General features: G+C 44.3%; 1 protein-coding gene across 1 annotated transcript in view; it reads left to right on the forward strand.

The window, feature by feature from the left end:
- MTHFD1L (methylenetetrahydrofolate dehydrogenase (NADP+ dependent) 1 like) overlaps nt 1–19,768 on the forward strand; it is a 187,935-nt gene that overhangs the window by 126,198 nt on the left and 41,969 nt on the right. Inside the window, exons 25-26 of the mRNA XM_055433111.2 lie at nt 1,116–1,223; nt 4,093–4,245. Of these exons, the coding sequence (XP_055289086.2) occupies nt 1,116–1,223; nt 4,093–4,245 (261 nt within the window). The remainder of the gene's footprint in view (nt 1–1,115; nt 1,224–4,092; nt 4,246–19,768) is intronic.

Consider the following 19,768-nt stretch of genomic DNA (forward strand, 5'->3'; position numbering starts at 1 on the left):
GCAATTTTGTCAGATGCTTTGCTTGAATTAAGAATCACTTCATCTATGGAACATTCCTTTCCTAATGAATCATCCTTGTTCCTTTTTTTAAAACACTTTGATTTTTGGCCGTGCTGGGTCTTCATTGCTGCACAGACTTTTCTCAAGTTGCAGTGCATGGGCTTCTCGTTGGCATGCCTTCTCTTGTGTAGCGCGGGCTCTAGGACACATGAGCTCAGTAGTTGCGGCTCGCAGTCTCTAGAGCACAGGCTCATCGCAGTCTCTAGAGCACAGGCTCAATAGCTGCGGCTCACGCACGGGCTGTAGGACACATGGGCTCAGTAGTTGCGGCTCGCAGTCTCTAGAGCACAGGCTCAATAGTTGCGGTTCACAGGCTAAGTTGCTCCAAGGCGTGTGGAATCTTCTTGGACAGGAACTGAACCTGTGTCTCCTGCACTGGCGGGCGGATTCTTTACCACTGAGCCACCAGGAAAGCCGTCTTGTTTCTTAAAAACACTTTTAGTATTTTACCAGCAACCTATATCCACTGTGGAAAATTTTTCCATTTCTTCACCACACACTTATTTGCCCAAACCTAGTCTTTCTCAGATTTCCCCCCTTGTCCTGATGTCTCATCATTTGCTAAAGTGACACTAGGTCCAACCTCTAGTTTTCCAATAAAATGTTTAATCACTCCAGCATTTATATTAAAATCTCAACTCATAAAAAACAGATTTATTCCTTAGTATTATTACATTTAACTACCATATAACCCAAGTTGAGACCTACTTAAACATCAGCACTGTTTAGTCAGGAAACTTTCATTCTGACATAAAAACCGTCAAAAAACATAGTAAAGGTACATTTTTTATAAAGATGTAATGGATAAAAGTGATTTGACTGGGTAAGTAGCCTCTGGACTGGCTGAATGCCTAAGGCTTGTTATTTGTGAGTTAATCTCTGATTTCAGTACATTAAGGATGAAATAAGAGAACGAGGTTGCTTCAAATACTACAGTCAATGAGAAGGGAATCTGGTAGTGAATTTTAAGCAATTACAGAAAATCTAACTAGGCTTTCTGTTAAATTTTTAGCCAAATGAAACTTATCATTTTGTTGTCATTTGTGTTTCTCCAGCTTCCAATTGTGGAAAAGATAAGAACCATTGCCCAGTCTGTCTATGGAGCCAAAGATATTGAACTCTCTCCTGAAGCACAATCCAAAATAGATCGTTACACGGAACAGGTAAAAGTTGTACTCTTAGGGAAAAATATCCAGCTTAAGCTTTTGAAATTATTCACCCAGACTTGAGAGCTGGCCTATGTTCCACCAGCTGAATTTGGCTTAAGCTACTGTGTGGTCTACAAATATTAAGTTAATAACCTTGGATAGGATATTGACTGTAATTATGTTGAGAGGATATACCCTCTGACATACACATCATTGTGGTTATAAATGTGTCTAATACAGGTTGTATCCACGTTTATCTGTGATGTGTGATCTTTAGGCCCTACTTATCAGCCAGAAACACTCAAACTGTTCTTGGGTGTACAGCTGTGGAGTCAGAGTTAAATGATCTGTAGTGCTTCCTCTTACCGTCTTAAAAATGTTAGCACAGTGCAAGGTTAGTCAAATAAGACTGCCATGCATAAAGATGGGGGTGCTTGGTGTCCTTTTTTATACAAGTGCTTCCTTGGCTTGGTGCTGAGACTGTCCGCCATGGGTGAAGGCTCCCTTCCCTTCTGCTGTGCAGGTGACCAAGATGCAGCAGCGTGAGTCTAGCCCCATAAAGGTCATGTCAGATAGGCTTCATTGAGTGTGTTCAGCCACCCTGACCGAAGGATCCTTGTGCCACAAACGTCCCCATGATCGATAGAACTCAGAGCACTTCAAGAGCTTGCTGACAAAAGAGCTTCATGAGGAGTATCATTGATCTATTTTTTCATCCCCTCAGCTCCTAAATTCTATTTTTAATGCATATTTAATGTTTTATCCTATGTTCAGTTCAGTTCAGTCACTCAGTCATGTCAGACTCTTTGCGACCCCATGAACCACAGTACGTGAGGCCTCCCTGTCCATCACCAACTCCCAGAGTTCAGCCAAACCCATGTCCATTGTGTTGGTGATGCCATCGAACCATCTCATCCTCTGTCGTCCCCTTCTCCTCCTGCCTTCACTTTTTCTCAGCATCAGGGTCTTTTCAAATGAGTCAGCTCTCCACATCAGGTGGCCAAAGGATTGGAGTTTCAGATTCAACATCAGTCCCTCCAATGAACACCTAGGACTGATCTCCTTTAGGATGGACTGGTTGGATCTCCCTGCAGTCCAAGGGACTCTCAAGAGTCTTCTCCAACACCACAGCTCAAAAGCATCAATTCTTTGGCACTCAGCTTTCTTTATAGTCCAACTGTCACATCCATACATGACTACTGGAAAAACCATAGCCTTGACTAGACCGACCTTTGTTGGCAAAGTAATGTCTCTGCTTTTTAATATGCTGTCTAGGTTGGTCGTAACTTTCCTTCCAAGGAGCAAGTATCTTTTAATTTCATAGCTGCAATCACCATCCGCAGTGATTTTGGAGCCCAGAAAAATAAAGTCAGCCACTATTTCCACTGTTTCCCCATCTATTTGCCATGAAGTGATGGGACCAGATGCCGTGCTCTTAGTTTTCTGAATGTTGAGCTTTAAGCAAACTTTTTCACTCTCTTCTTTCACTTTCATCAAGAGACTCTTTAGTTCTTCACTTTCTGCCTATGCCACCATCTCTAACCAGAGTAGTCTCCCAGATTTGGTAAGATAGTCAGCAATTCATTTCTTCTTAGAATTTTCCAAGAGCTTAGATTGCTCTTGACTTGTATTTTTTTTAAAAAATAAATGATTCCTAATATTCGCTGTATACATTGGCATTGTTCTGCAGTGAAATTTTCCCTCATGTGCAATGAAATGAGTAAAATAAGGTCATTGTCATGAGGGTTTTTTTTTCCCCATGAGTTTTTAATAATGCTATTTAAGGACTATTGTTAATTCTAATATTAGATCCTTCCTGACTTTTTTTTCAGGCTTAAAAACTTACAAAGTAATAGGGTGATAGTACATAGCATGCTGGGTTTTTTAAAAATATATTCTTAACTGGCAAGCTTTTAAATTGGCAAACCCATATCACTTCACACAAATTATTTCAATATTAGATTGATCTCTGAAACCCCAAATTCTTGGCCCTGTTTCAGCACAGCAATCTTGATTAAGCCCAGCAGAATTCTGATCAGTATCTAATAAGAGAATAGAGAACAGCCCCACCTCACCCCTCAGTTGATAGTTCGATAAAATTTTCCAAATAGTCCTAGGTTGAATCATAAGAAATTCTCTGTGGGTTACCTCTGGAGATTGCATTCCTTTTATCTCTGTCTGTCCACCCAGAGAATGTTCCTTAAAACTTATGTGTCAAGTGTGTGGTTGCAATTAATCAGCCAAGTCTCTGAGGAGGCACTGTGTACACTTAATCGGGACCAGGCTGCAAGGACACTGTCCTTTTTGTGAGACCCCCACACATGACTTCCTGCCCTTTCACCTTTGAAAACTCTGGGTCAGGCATCGCCTTTGGTCCTTAAAAATAAGAGGCTTAAATAGTGACCTCATCTCAGTTCATATAATGTAATCGCAGATCAAATAGCCGTGATTCATAAAGCAACACAAAGCAGCCCTTTGCCTGCTGACAGCCGCCAAGAATGAGTGAACAGTGGGACTAAAAGCCTCATTACGGAGCCTTTCTCCAGATTACCTTTCTGAGTCCCGGATATTAATATCCTTGGAAAGTGGTTTCTACAGCTGCTGCTGCCTTGCCGGCAAGGAGCCACCCTCCCTTCAGACACACACATAATAGTGTCTTTCTGTAACAAGAATTATCCAAAATAAGGAGTAGACACCCTCAGCCTGCCAGGTGGTGATCAGGTGTCGCTGAGTTTCACTGCCATCTTCTTGCTCAGTGAGCAAGCAATAACAAGCACTACTGTGTGTGTGGATCTGAGCCGTGGGGGGTCCTGGGGGGGTGCAGGTCAAACAAGGACAAAGAACATTTTTGCTCAGGGAACACTTTTCCTTGCCTTTCTTATAGGGATTTGGAAATTTGCCCATCTGCATGGCAAAGACCCACCTCTCCCTGTCTCACCAACCTGACAAGAAAGGCGTGCCCAAGGGTTTCATTCTACCCATCAGTGACGTCCGGGCCAGCATAGGCGCTGGATTCATTTACCCATTGGTTGGAACGGTGAGTGTGTAACATCCTCCCAGAACCTTCCCCAGTCTGTGATGTTATAACTCCTAAAATCCTTGGGCTCTGCGAACGTCTTGCAGACCAGGTATTGGAAAGTAATAGTATTTGCTATTTTCCTAAGTACTCTCTTCCACAATGAAAGGACTCACCTGCCACTGTGCTTTGGATTTTTTATTTTCTTTAGATCATGTTTTCAGGACTCCTTGAGCCATAAAGTCGATTCTCCCCCTTATAGAACACAGAAGAGAACAACTTGGGAGAAGCCAGTCTGCTGTTGAGATGGGGGCGGGCGGGTGGCTTAGGTTCTGCTGGTTCTTCATGTCATTGTGCTGAGAATAATAAGGCTTCACTGCGGTGGGATAAATGGAGGCCACCTCCAAGTCCACGAGACAGGACCAGCCCCCTGCCCCAGGGCTGGGAAATCAGTCTCTGCTCCACCTCTTTGTCAGGACTGCCTTAGAAAATGAGTGAATCCTATGAGTGCTCGGTTTTGACCTTATTCTGGGGGGACATTGTTGCTATGGGATGGTTATTGTTATTTCAAAGCTTCTCTTTGGACAGAAAGGAGATAGTGCAGAAGTGAAAGCTTATCAAAGTACTTAAAACCCATGATGGCCTTAATACATAAAACGCCTCATTACAGCTACTCAGTGATGTGGTGGCTTCCTTTGGTAACCGTCAGTGACTGAAGTTTGTTTTCTCATCACGGGGTTCTCTTGGATTAGATTGAGAAGAAAAATTCTTAATTGTCTCCGTTGTCGTCATTGTTACAAGCTGATCGAAGTCCAAGCAGGAAACATGACAATTTTTTAAAATAAGCCAGGAGGCTCTGTTGTTTAAGCCATGGATGGGTAAAAAATGCATACCGAGGACAGAGTTGCTTGCCTTCATATTTGCGTGTTTCATCTGATATTACTAATGTTTTCAGTAAGTGTTTCTTGAACTCCTAATGCCCGTGAGGCACAGAGATACACGGAGTAAATGTGAGACGCATAGGGTTGAACAGCACAGAGGTGTGTAGAAAGCGTGATAATGATGATGTTGTTCAGTTGCTCAGTCGTGTCTGACTCTTTGTGACCCCATGGACTGCAGCATGCCAGGCTTCCCTGTCCTTCACTGTCTCCCAGAGTTTTGCTCAAACTCATGTCCATTGAGTCGGTGATGCCATCCAACCATTTCATCCTCTGCCGCCCCCTTCTCCTCCTGCCTTCAGTCTTTCCCAGCATCAGGGTCTTTTCCAGTGACTCGGCCCTTCACATCTGGTGGCTTAAATATTGGAGCTTCAGACTTGGTGTTAGCACATTAATGCCCTCAGGGCACAGGAGAGACAACAGCTGTTTCTTACTGGTTGCAGGCAGGGCATGTGAGGGAGAAAAAGGGAATCAACCTCCAACAACTCTGGAAACAGTGAATTTTGAGTCAAAGGCACAGAGATACATGGTAGCCTTTGTGGGTTAATCCAGTATGCCCGGAGTTGGACAGAGGATGAAAGATTAAAAAATGGGATTAGAATAACAAGATGGATTCAGACTGTTAAGGATCTGAACTGCCATCTGAAAGACCTTGGATTTTATCTCATGCTCCCTGGAGAGCTGCAGTAAGGTGGGTTTTGCACCTGGTTTTTATTCTTTTTCTTTCTTTCTTTGTTATTTTTATGTATTTATTTAACTGGCCATGCTGCTTGGTTTTCAGGACCTTAGTTCCCCAACCAGGAATTGAACCCTGGGGGCCCCGGGCGTGAACGCACCAATTCCTAGCCACTGGACTACCAGGGAATTCCCCTGGTTTTTATTCTTATAAGAAGGAAAAGGAAAATGATGTCCAATTTATATCTTAGAAAAATAGCTCTGGTAGCAGTGGGAGAGCGTTGAGAGGGAAGAGAACCAGACCGAGGGAGACAGCGACCGAGTCAAGAGGTGCTCAAGGTTAGCTCAGCAGCCACAGAAGAAGAGTAGCAGGGAATTCCAGACACACTGTGAGGGCAGCCACCTGGACGTGGGCTTGGGGGTCGGGTCGCTTCCAGCCTGACCACGGATGGTGATGCTGTCGGGCGTGGAAGGAACAGTCAAGAAGTCAGGTTGATCTGGCCTGGAGATAGGATAGGCTCATAGGATAGGATATAGGATAGGCTCATAGGGTAGGAGATAGGATGGGCTCATAGGGTAGGAGATGGGATAGGCTCATAGGGTAGGAGATGGGATAGGCTCATGGGGTAGGAGATGGGATAGGCTCATAGGGTAGGAGATGGGATAGGCTCATAGGGTAGGAGAGAGGATAGGCTCATGGGGTAGGAGATGGGATAGGCTCATAGGGTAGGAGATGGGATAGGCTCATAGGGTAGGAGATGGGATAGGCTCATGGGATAGGAGATGGGATAGGCTCATAGGGTAGGAGATAGGATGGGCTCATAGGGTAGGAGATGGGATGGGCTCATAGGGTAGGAGATGGGATAGACTCATAGGGTATGAGATAGGATAGGCTCATGGGGTAGGAGATGGGATAGGCTCATGGGGTAGGAGATGGGATAGGCTCATGGGGTAGGAGATGGGATAGGCTCATGGGGTAGGAGATGGGATAGGCTCATAGGGTAGGAGATAGGATAGGCTCATGGGGTAGGAGATAGGATGGGCTCATAGGGTAGGAGATGGGATAGGCTCATAGGGTAGGAGATAGGATAGGCTCATGGGGTAGGAGATAGGATAGGCTCGTGGGGTAGGAGATGGGATAGGCTCGTGGGGTAGGAGAGAGGATGGCTCATGGGGTAGGAGAGAGGATAGGCTCATGGGGTAGGAGATGGGATAGGCTCATGGGGTAGGAGATGGGATAGGCTCATGGGATAGGAGAGAGGATAGGCTCATAGGGTAGGAGATGGGATAGGCTCATAGGGTCTATATAACATTGTCTGTGAATCCACTGGAAACACAGTCACAACATCCAGGAGAAAGGAACAGGCAGGAAGGAAGCCCTGAGGATTTTACGAGTGTACGTGAGGGCGGATCCTGGGACCAGCACTAGAGAAATGAGAAGAGGGAGAGGATGGTGCTCGGAAAGCATCCAAGTTCACAGAGCTGACGGGGTAACAGGAGCCCCCGGGAGTCTGGAAAGACCTGGTAGGTGGCCCAGAGAGACCACGGGGTACACAGGAGCTGGTGATGGAGTCTCTCATTGAAGGAGGGGTAACGCCAGTACTGGAAGAGGGAGAAGGGTCAAGGAAAGCAGGTTCTGAATGGTATCTTGGAAAAGGCTCAGCTGAAGGTAAAAAATAATCAGATCAGTGGTCCGGGGGGAGAGAGGAGGAGGGGACAGACCACAGAAGGACACCAAGGATGTTTTAGCGGGAGATGGAAATATTCTGTATTTTAGCTGTGGTTCCATGACACGTGTACCTGTGTCAAAACTCATAGACCACCATGGTTTTTAAGGGTGAATTTTATTGGGTGTAATTTAATCATACTTCACTTAGCATAACCACCAGGAGAGCTTGCTTTGTATTCCTTAGAATGGGCTCAGTGATAGCAGCCACTTAGAGTCAGAGATCATCTGAGCTTCAGTCGGTGAAGGCCTTTGCTTAGGCGAAGAGCACCCCTGGATGGTCCAGACTCAGACCAGGGAGGAGGGGCCTCAAGGGTCCCAAAGAGCATGAAACAGTGGGCCCTACAGAGTAGGGAGTTAGCCAAGTTCATGACCTGTCCTGTCTTGTCCTGCGCAGATCTGGGTCCCACAGTAGTTCTCCCAACAGTTTCGTTCATTCATTCAGGAAGCATGTACATGACTGGTCCCTGCTATGGGAAGCTCCAAAATAAAGCATCTTTCTCCACATCAGGCAGCTTACTGCTCCTAGTAGATAGATGTGAAATTAACAAAGAAAATAGCTTGTTGTAAAAATTGTGAATCAGAATATGACACCTTCACTAGTCTCTGAGTATTTAAATACTGATCATAATTTTAAATCTTTGGAGTCATTAAGCAAATATGAACCTCTTTGCAGCTCAACTCATGCCCCCACATCCACAGCCTTGTAAGGTCATTTCTGGAAAGTCAGGTTCCGTCAGATTGCGTGGGTGGGTGACCACTAGTCCATCCCTCAGTTCCTCTGCTCCTGCTTGACGCCTGACCAGCTAGAAGATGAAGGTGTGACCAGTCCTTGAGAGTGACCTCAGGCTGGCTGGGTTCCCTGAGGAGGTCCCCCTGCCTCCACGCGGGGCAGAACAGTGAGCACGGGCCCCTGGGGTTAAATCCTCCAAAACAATCATGAGGAGCGAGGAAGGAAGTGGTGCATGAGGAAAGAAGTTCCTGAAGGTCAGGAAGCATCGTGTGGAGGCGGTGGCCTGGGGTCTGCTTTCTGTGACCGAGCCAGAAGCTGCAGTGTCCGGGGCAAACGCACCGCAGGAGGCCAGGATCGCCTAATAAGGGCAAGTATTTACTTTTACTTGACCCAGTCCTGGGCCCTGCCACAGTCTGCGAGAATGCTCCTAGTAGTCATCATCTGTGTGGGAGACATAGTGTAGTAATTTCCTGCTGAGATGACTGGGGGGAAAGGGGGATGAGGACTGTGGAGGGACTGGCTCCTGCAGGTGGGAAAATTCTAGTGTAATTAATCACCCTGACCCATGATCACTCCACACGTGCTTATTTGAGTGCCTTTGAAACAGGCGTCCAACTCTCCTTTCCAGGAAAAACCCCAGTCGGAAAGATCCTCAGTTTTTCTGCACTGTGCGTTCATTCATTCATACTTGTGAGGTGTGAACACACTCCAGTCCTCTTCCATGCGTCCTTATGTTGGACACTCGTAAGTGAAATCACACAGGTGCAGAATGCTGTGGGCTTGATAACAAAGGAGAAATCCCTTCAGTGTGTCCTCAAGGAAGGCATGTCCCCCTGGCTACCTAGTAGGTCTAAAAGTGGAGACTCCCACACAAGCACGTCCCTCCTCCAACAATAAGTATCTTCAGTGTTGCTGACTCTGGGACATCACAGGGTGAAGGGCTGGAGAGTTCATTTTTTTCCCCCCCAGATTTAGTTTTCTAAGTATTTGCTTTCACTCTTCACCCTTATTTATAAGCCGGAGTTTTCTGCCACTGAATGATTTTATCATATTTTATTTAGTTACTGCTTTAGTTGGAGTTGATCACCAATTAATGATCTCCAGTAGGTGCGGCCACTTTATTAGTACATTTCATTTTATAGGCGCACCTAGTAGTTCAAGAGTTCCTCAGCTAAGGTCATCTAAGACTTTCTGCCCCACCCTTGCATGCTCTGGCCGAGTTTTCCATCTCTCTAAATAATTTTTCCTCCCTGAAATATCTTCTTTCCTGTTAAGCTCCATATGCATCCTTGCCTCTCTTTAATGACATTATCCTTATATCTTCTTTCCATCACATTTTAAAAATTATTTTATTTATCTGGCTGTGCTAGTTCTTAGTCACGGCATACAGGAGCTTCTCATTGTGATGTTCGGGCTCTCTAGTTGTGACTTAGTTGCCCCATGGCATGGAGAGTCTTAGTTCTCTGACCAGGGATCAAACTCGTGTCCTCTGCATTGGAAGGCAGATTCTTAATCAGTAGACCACCAGGAAAGTTCCTCCATCGTATTATTGAAAGCTGCAAAAGAGTATAAGATCCTAGACCAATACAGTCCACCAGTTGGTACATCTCCTTATAAGAAATAGTTTAGCAATACAGATCTTTGGTGTGGAGAGAGGAGAGCAGATTTTCCAACACTCTATTGTACAGATTAGCCTCTTATGTTTCCAAAAATTCTTTCAAAGCTTATGGTTTATAGTGTTCAATAAACCTTGGTAGCTTGTAAAACTTCTCTAAAACAATCTCATGCGCACCCTTCCCACCCTGCCCCCCAACAGTTTAGTAGGTGGTCTTTGTCTGGTGGTCCCAGTGCTTTGATATGGTTTTCAAGATTTTATAATAATTTGTCAGGGTTGTTTAATCATTTGACATAAATGTCATGGCATAAAAACATCAATATGTAAGCAAAGTTTATGAAATTATATTATTGGGATGTAAATTACATTCCATATAGAAGAGACTAGAAAGACACCAAAATGTCAACATGGGGCTGACATTATGAGCAGCTGCTTTCTTTACATTTCTGCTTACTTCAGATTAGTGCATCAAGCATATGTCACTTTCATAACATGAAAATACAATAAATAGAGAAATGATAAACTGAAAGCATTTGGGAAAATATTTTGTGAGGGCCAGTTAGTTGCATGGGAGTCAGAACAACGTATTTCAGGTGGACTTAGGTGGGTAGAGTCATCTTGTCCTTCCTGGCTGCCTTGTAGTGTTTTAACATCTGGACTCTTTGGGACACCAAAGAGAGGCCCAAAGAGCCGGAATGTTCCTATAACAAATCCACTCCTGAGTGTCGTTTGTTGACTGATGTTTGCTGGCCCCAAATTCGGCTAAGGGAACGCAAGATTGTTTTGTCCTTGTTAATTTGTTTCCTTGCACCTGCCATGGGTTGGAGAGAGGCTGACCACTTCCTTTCATCTTACGAGGCTTCTTCACCCAAGGACGTGTTGTCAGAACAGTTGGCTTGGAGAGATATCCAACCAAGTGTGAATTCCTAGCACATGCCCATTTGAAGTTAGTTTTTGGTGTATCGGACTGTTTTCTCTTGTGAGGCAATGAGATTGGCTCCTGAAGAACTAGGAAATCTTCTTAAACATGAAGTCTTCTCTATTGACAAAATTAGGACATGTTGGCTATTGAGGACAAGAATCTGGACTAGAATCTTGGGCTTAAGCCATCCTGCAGAAGGGATTAAGAATTCCTGCAGCGTTTATATGGTGTTTGGTGCCAGTTAGAGCAGCAGTCCCCAACCTTTTTGGTACCAGGGACTGGTTTCATGGAAGACAATTTTTTGATGGATGGCGGGGTGGTGGTTTCAGGATGATTCAAGTGTGTTACATTTATTGTAGGCTTTATTTTATTATTATTACATTGTGATATATAATGAAATAATTGTACAGTTCACCATAATATGGAATCAGATCTTCAGGTATTAGATTCTCATAAGGAGTATGCAGCCTGAATCCCTGGCATGCACAGCTGACAATAGGGTTCGAGCTCCTCTGAGCTTTGAGAATCTAAGGCTGCTGCTGACCTGACAGTGGGCGGAGCTCAGGCAGTCACGTGGGAGACGGGGCGTGGCTGTAGATCCAGATGAAGCCTGCCTCCCACCTCCTGCGTCGCTATCAGGTTCCTAACAGGCCATGGACCAGTACCAGTCCACGGCCTGAGGTCTGGGGAGCCCTGAGTTAGAGCATTTCTGGAGCACAGAGTGGCCACCTGAAACTGTGGAGAGGCTCCTAGTGCTTTGGCCTCACAGACTGATGAGGGGAGAAAAGCACCTTGGCTGGAGGGCTGGGGTGGGCTGTGGGATGCAATGGGCCAGAGTTCCGGGGTCCATTCAGGGCAGCTCCCCAAGCAGCTTCCCTCTCCCTTCCTACACCCTTCACTTTGGTCCCTTGCTCTCTTTGGAGCAGAGGATGTGATCCTGGGCAGGGCATGTGTGTCCATGCCATGAGCAGTCTGGATCGTAACCCTAAGAGTGTGGACAGTGGACATCTGTCCAAGGAAAGGGGACTGAAAACTCAGCAGTAAATGCACAACAGATTATGGAACGAGTACAGGGCCCTGGCGTGGCCTTCGTGTCCGCTCTGTGACCCGACCTGGCCTCATCTCTGCCCGGGTGCCCCACTGACAGCTTCGGTCGGCTTGTCTCTGGAAAGCAGGAAACTGCCGGAGCGTGTTTGCGAAACCAGTGATGTCATCCACAGCAAATGCTGGGTGGAGGGTTACTGGTCTGGAAGGAAAGGGGGCCGATGAAAAAGTGAGCCGGGGCCCCACCCAGCCAAGTCATTGCCGCTTTCTTTCTCACATTTCAGTTAAGCTCCCTTTGTTTTCCGTTCTACTCCCTCTCCTGTAAAAAGTATGTGCTGGATGTCTCGTTTCCACTGGACCAGATTCAGGTCAGTGAAGTTATTCTGCAGCTCACTGGGGAGACGTTTTCTTCTTCGGGGATGCATAATTATAAACCTGGTCCATTCAGTTAGGCATGAATTAAATTCAGACCTTGTAGGTTTCAGCCCAATGCACTGATCCCCACATTTTCCAGAGACTCATGGCCCTGTACACACACTCACTCCCCACGCTGCCTTTCAATAACATGGGTAAGCAGTCGTGTTCTACAGAGCTCCCATCACACAAGATCACTCAGAAGGTTGCCTCTGCACGTGTCCTTCCCAATTCCAGGGCTCCTTGACCCCAGTGAACCTGACACCTAAAATCTCTCTGATTAGCTTGAAGTGATCCAGACCTGCCTCACACGCTGCCCGAAGCCTCCGCTCCCACCTGGCCTCACTCTCTTTGTATGGCTGTGTCCTTTCCCCCCATTCCTGGGGACCTGGTCTGTTTCCTCTCTCCCACCCAGCTTGGGTCTCCCACTGCTCTTCCTCATCCTGACATCACAATTTCCTGCTTTCTCCCAAACATGCCCTTCCTCTGGCCCAGACGTCACTCACTTCCTCTTATCCCAGGGCGGCTGCAGCAAGTTGTCCCTTTCTGGGTGTCCAGAGGACAGACAGACATGTGTCTGTCCCGTCAGGAGAGAACATGTCCCTGCCTTTTCAGTACAACATGTTTCCAGCAAAGGAAGGTGACCAGCAGCATTCTCCATTTCCAGAAACTGTTCTTCAGATTGATGAGCCAGAGGAAGCTTCGTGAGTCAGGAAAATGATATTTGCCCCTTGACCACATAAGGTTATCTAAGGTCCAGTCCATTAGTTTCAGGGATCTTGTCTCCCTGAGTTTGATGCTAATTTATTTTTAGCATAAATATAAAATGACTTCAAATGAAATCAGCCTGAGCCGGGGAAACATGCTGAGTAATAGCGTTACCAGATATTTCTATTATTGAGTTAACCTTTTAAAATTGGGTTAAATTTTTAGCCCACTGCTATTAACCCTACGTGTAGGCTCTGTCTTTCTTTCTACGAACCTAGAAAAAGGTGCTTGTCATACTTAGGTATCCACCCCATCATCAACATATAGATCTTTTGTTTTCTTAGGAATTGATGAGATACTGACCCATTCTTCTTCCACTTCCGTCTGTAGCTTACTTGTTTTCTTCTACATTGAGTAGCTTGGATTCAGAGCATAAAATTGCCAATCAACATATACACAGGTCAGAAAGACATCCATAAAAGTATCTAGTACTCACGGCACTTCTCTTTACTCTGTGTCTCTTTGTTGTTTTCATTTACTGTGATATCTTAGTCTTTACCAAGAAGCATATAGTCCAAAGCAGCTAAGCAGTTTAAGCAAGGGAAATAAAATTAATACAGACCAAAATGTGTGCTCAGTCGCCTATTGTGTCCGACTGTAGTCCACGAGGCTTCTCTGTCCATGGGATTGTCCAGGCAAGAATACTGGAGTGGGTTGCCATTTGCTGCTCCAGGGGATCTTCTCGACCCAGGAATCAAACCTGCATCTCTTGTGTCTCGTGCATTGTCAAAGTAGCTTTCCAATTATAGAGCCAGGTCACCCTCTGAAGCAGTTTGAAAAAGTTTGGTGGTGTATCCTACTGTTTTCTGGATATCACCGAAAATTCAAAACATTTTATACCAGTGAGTATAAGCAGATCTTCATAAATCAGGCAATAAGTATAAAGTAGGTATTAGAGAAATAATTTGTGTTGGGTTATGTGATCAAATGGAGGTATTTATGCAGACCCTGGAAGGCTCAGAATGAAAGTTCATCGCCACATTGCCACCCTTATGTAGGATTTCCAGGGGTGTCTGCATTAAGTATTTTTCCCAGGCCGTTAGTAATAAAGGTACCACAGTCTGGGCAGAGAAAACCTAGGGCCAGGAATACAAGTTGCTGAATCCTTTGTGGACATCAGTCTCCTGTTTGAGACTCAGCCCCACCCCAGGAATCAGCTCTGGGGAGTGAAAGACTTGAAAGTTACCTTCCATGCTTCCTTGAACATTCCAAAATCCATCATACAGTTCCCAGATTTACCTGCATTTCTCCTCGTAAGACTTAGTTACTCAACTTCCAAAACTTGCCCCCCAGGACTGAGTGGTGGCCCCTACTCACCTCCAAGCAGTGTTCATACTGCCAGCTCCACCCAGCTAAGATCTGTTGCACTTACGTCCTCTGAGGGTCCTATCCCTTTACCAAGCCGCCTTGCCTGGTGTCTCCTATTAATCCAGGCCTCCCCAGGGTAGGGACCTGGCCTTCGGTTCCCCTGATCTGTCTACAGTTGGGAGTTCAGTGCAGACCATACTGCTACATACATACAGAGTGGAACCCAGTGCAGTAGGGGCCGGCCAGCCGTGCAGAAGACACAGGGTTCCTTACGGAGACCTCTTCTGGTGTGACCTCACAGAATTAGGATCCCGCTCAAGCCCCAGTCTGGAAAAGCACGTCTGAGAAGACGCTGAGAGGACAGGGCTCAAATGCCCACCCTTCTTATCTGCTTGTAACTCAAGCCTTCAGGGGTCAGTGCTCTGACCCAACCAGTTACTGACCAGCAAGACTATAAAACCAGGTCTAAATTCATTTTTCTTGGAACGTACGTAGATGTGCACTTACAGATTGAATATCCTACCAGGCTGTATCACTTGATACTATAGTAGCTGTTCTCACTACATGTCAGACACTCTTTCTAATGCTTCATATAGATTAACACATTCTTTACTCTTTCTATCAGCCCTGTGAGCTGAGTTAGTGATAAATGGCCTCAGGGAGTTCTAGTGGTCCGTGAGTATTAAGGCTTATGAGATCCTTGCTCAACAATAACTTAGATCTTGAACATCTTGCCATTTTTTTTTTTCAGTAGCTCAGGCAGTGTGTATTTCTGGGTCATTCTTTACTGCCACTGAGGGAGAAAAGCAAAACTTCCAGCAGCTTCCCTCGCCTAGGCTGGTAAGCCCTGTTTAGGATGGATCTTGTACTGGGCAACCAGGAAAACTGGAAGTGTTGAGTGGGGCAGCTCCACGCTATATCAGGGGACAAATGTGTTGTTTCTGTACTGTATGTGGTCACCTATAGTGAAATACTCTATGTCCATTTAGTCATTAAGCCTCAATAATTTGGTTTCTGAATGGACTGTGATTTGCTGCAGGTCAAAGCTTTTAAAGTTATTTCAAGCTACATTACACAATTAAAGAGAATTGTCCTGAAAATAAAGGAAATAATCTCTTCTTATTTTGAGACGCCATGCATTATTTGTCAGACTTGCACAAATATTTCCAGCACATTAACATCCTCTATTCTCAACGTGTTTGCTCCTCTGTCACAGTTATTATAAGTCCATGGGGACCAGCAACCTAAGCTTCTGTTATCTTTGCTCTGTCTATTTTATGGTGGGGTTCAGGTTGCTTCCCAGTGGCAAAGAGTTAACTTATCATCAAAACGATAAAATCACAGTGATATGTGAAAAGTTCTCCCTGATGTGTAAATCTTGAGTATTTGCTCACATTAAAAGACAGTCTTTTGTTTTGACCTGAAAATAATTATAACAAAGACTCTCCTGCAAAAGTGTGGTTCTCTATGTCAAATGTGGTCTGTCCAGCTCCCAGATCCATGATGTGGTTGGCGTTCCCTCCATAGTTCATAAAATAGTGAATTTAGTAAGTGGCTCATTTGTAGTCCTTTATGCCATCTAAAGACAATTTATTTAAAGAAATATTTTTCGTGTGGGTAAAAATCATTGCATAGGTAGCTGTAATTTCTTTATTATTTACAATAACCACAACTGGTTTTTTTTTTTTTAAGCTGTTTTGACAGCTGGAGGTTGTTATTTTAATTTTGATAAGTTTGTCACAAAGAATGGAATGTGCTCCCTTTTGGAGATGGGAAAGTTTGGGCGGGGAGAGAGCAGAGAGACACCACCTAACAATAAAATTCCAAAAGCAAATCTATTTGACTTCTTTGAAGTGTTTTTAGATTTCATTTGAGGCATAAATTGGAACCTGCTATCTTTCTTTGGAGTAGAACACACTACAGAGGGAAAAAACAAAAGATTGCTGCAACCACATCCCTGGAAAAAGAACGGAAGATTTCAGGAAGAAGAAGGATATTAAGTGTATGGATTAGAATTTCAGAGTGATTCTCCCTGTCTTTGGACAGGAAGTTAATGGTTAACTTAAAGTTAAATGGTTAATGGAACATGGAAACCATGATGGGGAATCTTCTGCGGTACTTCAAAAAAATGCCCATAAATCCCTCTTTAGCACTTCCTTGTGCTCACACGTTCAAGCGGAGAACAGGGGTGGGATGTCCAGTTCATCCCAAGTGCACCGGGCTGCTCTGCATCGTCCTCTGACATCCTGTTCTCCTTCCTGTGTTATCAGAGCGCAGACACTGCTCTCTGTGCATTATTAAGCACAAACAAGCCAAAACTCTGTCTACAGTAGTTCAGTGCATTTTCACAGATCTTCTGCTGTGATTTTTATTTCTTCAGTATCTTCTCTATTGAGCGTAGAGACTGACATCTTTCTAGCACTCCCCACCCCGCTGCAAATAGTCTGTTCTTTTTCCCTAGAGGTAACATGTGATGCAAAAAGGATTCTTTGAAAGGAGAGTTAAAGATACTAACGTCTGAATACTTTCAGGACTGGAATGATTGTCTATATACAATCTCTCTACATATATTGTCTCTGTATACAGTAGCTGTATGTTTATTACGTTTAATGACTTGGAGGAATAACTCGTTCGTTTAGGGGGAAAAATAAGTGAAATTCATAGAGCATAATGTCAGCAATGTAAAAGTGCATAGAAAAAGCAAGTAGAAACAAAGAGATGTTTATTAAATTATAATGATAAAAATTAAAACTGTAATCAGTTTTATTCGAATTAGTTTAATTAGCCATCAGTTTAATGGCTATAAATCAGAGCCCTTCTGAGCAGTTTGTATATATTAATTAATTTAATGCTCACAGCCTCCTTCTGGGTAGGTAACGTCGATGCCTTTGTTTACACAAAGGGAAACCAAGGGCAGAGAGATTAAAGAAATTGCCCTGATCATGGAGCCGGTAAATAGTAGAACCAGGATTCAACCCCGACATTGCCTCGTTAGAGATATTATATAATCTTTCTGTTGATTATATGGTCTTATTTTTAATCCTACCCATTACTTGTGAGCCTTGATTCTGGTAACTATCCAATTAGAAATAGTGGCTTCAAATGATTTATTCTGAAACTAATCCCATTATGTGAGCTGATGGTATCCAAAACATTATTGCTTGATAGCTGTTAATCCCATTACAGCTTTAAAATTGTAGTAACTTAGGATAAACTTTCTAAAAAATTTTTTTGGCTGTTTGAGTAGAAAGCTGTGTTGCTCAAAAGGTAAACTTTTCATAGTGATGTGATGAGATTTTTCTATAGCTTTCCTGGTTGAAACTCTTGTTTTGGATATCTTTCTAAGCCAGAATAATGTCCACTTTTTTTTTGGGGGGGGGTGTGAATCTTGGTGCTTCTGTCACCAGTTAATTAATGTGCTTGAAGGAGGTTAAGAATTCTTTTCTACTGGCTTCTCTCTCTTTCTTTGAGATAGGTTGGTCATCTCTTTAGGTGAGAGACTTGATTTGGTTCCTTAATTTCACAAAATTATTATCAAGCCTACGAGCCAAATGACTACTCTGCTAGGCATAGGAACCTGCTTGGCCAGCGTAATAGAATAGATGCAGCTCCTGCCATCACTGGAGATTATAACCCTGACCCGTCAGCTGCCTGACTTTTTATCAAATGCCTAACACTTGGCACACAGTAGCTTCTAGTTATGGAATGAACTTCTTCCAATCTTAAGTGACGGTAATGTCTTGGAGTCAGTGACTTTGTTTTCTGTGCTGCTTTTCCTGGAGAATAAAATACCCTTCCGAGGCGCATCTTTGACCTGAATGTTTTCCCCTTTTCACTTTGGCTGTCAGGAAGCTCTATAACAAATCACGGCTTAGCTGTCATGATTGTAGGGTGCCTAAACCACACACCTACTTTCTAACTGGTTCCTAACGTTCGTTTGGTATATATATTCCATGATCTTGATTTCTGTCCATCTAATGTTTAAACTTTCTTAAAAAGTAAGCCTCCTTAAGTTGTTTGCTGAAAACCTCCACCTTCCGAAACAGATGTACAGAAGATTAGGGAGCAAAATATAAAGAAAGATACTGCCCCAAATGCTCCAAGACCAGAAAGATCTAGACTTTCCAAAACGCATACACATGCACACACACATACGTACACAGTAAAATGTATGCCTACCATATATTTCTCAGTCAAAACTGCACAGTATAGTCTTACCTTTGAGAAAAGCAGTATACCGAATCCTTGTTTTCCTTGCCATTCAGGAACAACCCTCAGTTTATAGATTAGTGGTTTCAATTTCTTCTTTTCTCGTTTCATTTCCGTACCCAGTACTAGCTTGAGCTGATTTACCACATTGACATTTTAATGAAATATGAATAGCTTCACAAAGAGACAAGAAAGTTTTATCTAGTGCAGCTCAGTACTCTGGAAGGGTCAGGACCTTGCTGGGTTCTATAAGGAGCAGGTAAAGGGGGTGCAGTCTGATTTTCGGAGTCTATCAGGAGCAGATAGAGGGGGTGCAGTCTGATTTTCAGGGTCTGTGACATCCATATTTAGCCTTTGTCCTCGTGGTGGAGGCTGATTTTCTGATCCTATGGAAAGCTTGCTGTTACCCTTTGCAAAAATGTGCTATTTGCTCACTTTTAAGGATGGCCAACCGGCTGACAGCCAGCGAAAATCATGAACTCCATTTACATTTGCACATTCTTCAGTGAGATAGATAGTAATTAGCTTACAGAGCCCATTTAACCTTCGAGGTAGTGCTGTACCACCATTACGTGTACTATGGATTGTGGGGGTACATGTATTTGCCTGCCCCCACTCTCAGAAGGGAGAGCCATGGCTCTCACACACCCCAAACCCATGCCTATAACACAGCCCTGGTCCCTTCCCCTCCCCTGCCTCCACCTGCATGACTGGGCCTGGCCTGGCCAGGTGAATTGTTCAGTTCAGTCGCTCAGTCGGGTCCAACTCTGCAACCACACGAACTGCAGCATGCCAGACTTCCCTGTCTATCACCAACTCCCAGAGCTTGCTCAAACTCATGTCCATCGAGTCAGCGATGCCATCCAACCATCTCATCCTCTGTCGTCCCCTTCTCCTGCCTTCAGTCTTTCCTAGCATCAGGGTCTTTTCCAGTGAGTCAGTTCTTCACATCAGGTGGCCAAAGTATTGGAGCTTCAGCTTCAGCATCAGTCCTTCTAATGAGTATTCAGGACTGATCTCCTTTACGATTGACTGGTTTGATCTCTTTGCAGTCCAAGGGACTCTCAAGAGTCTTCTCCAATACCACAGTTCAAAAGCATCAATTCTTTGAGGCTGAGTTTTCTTTATGGTCCAACCCTCACATCCATACGTGACTACTGGAAAAACCGTAGTTTTGACTAGATGGATCTTT

Source organism: Moschus berezovskii, chromosome 10 (genome assembly GCF_049115385.1).
Source record: "Moschus berezovskii isolate FMDL1 chromosome 10, NW_MosBer_1.0, whole genome shotgun sequence".
Classification (NCBI taxonomy): domain Eukaryota; kingdom Metazoa; phylum Chordata; class Mammalia; order Artiodactyla; family Moschidae; genus Moschus; species Moschus berezovskii.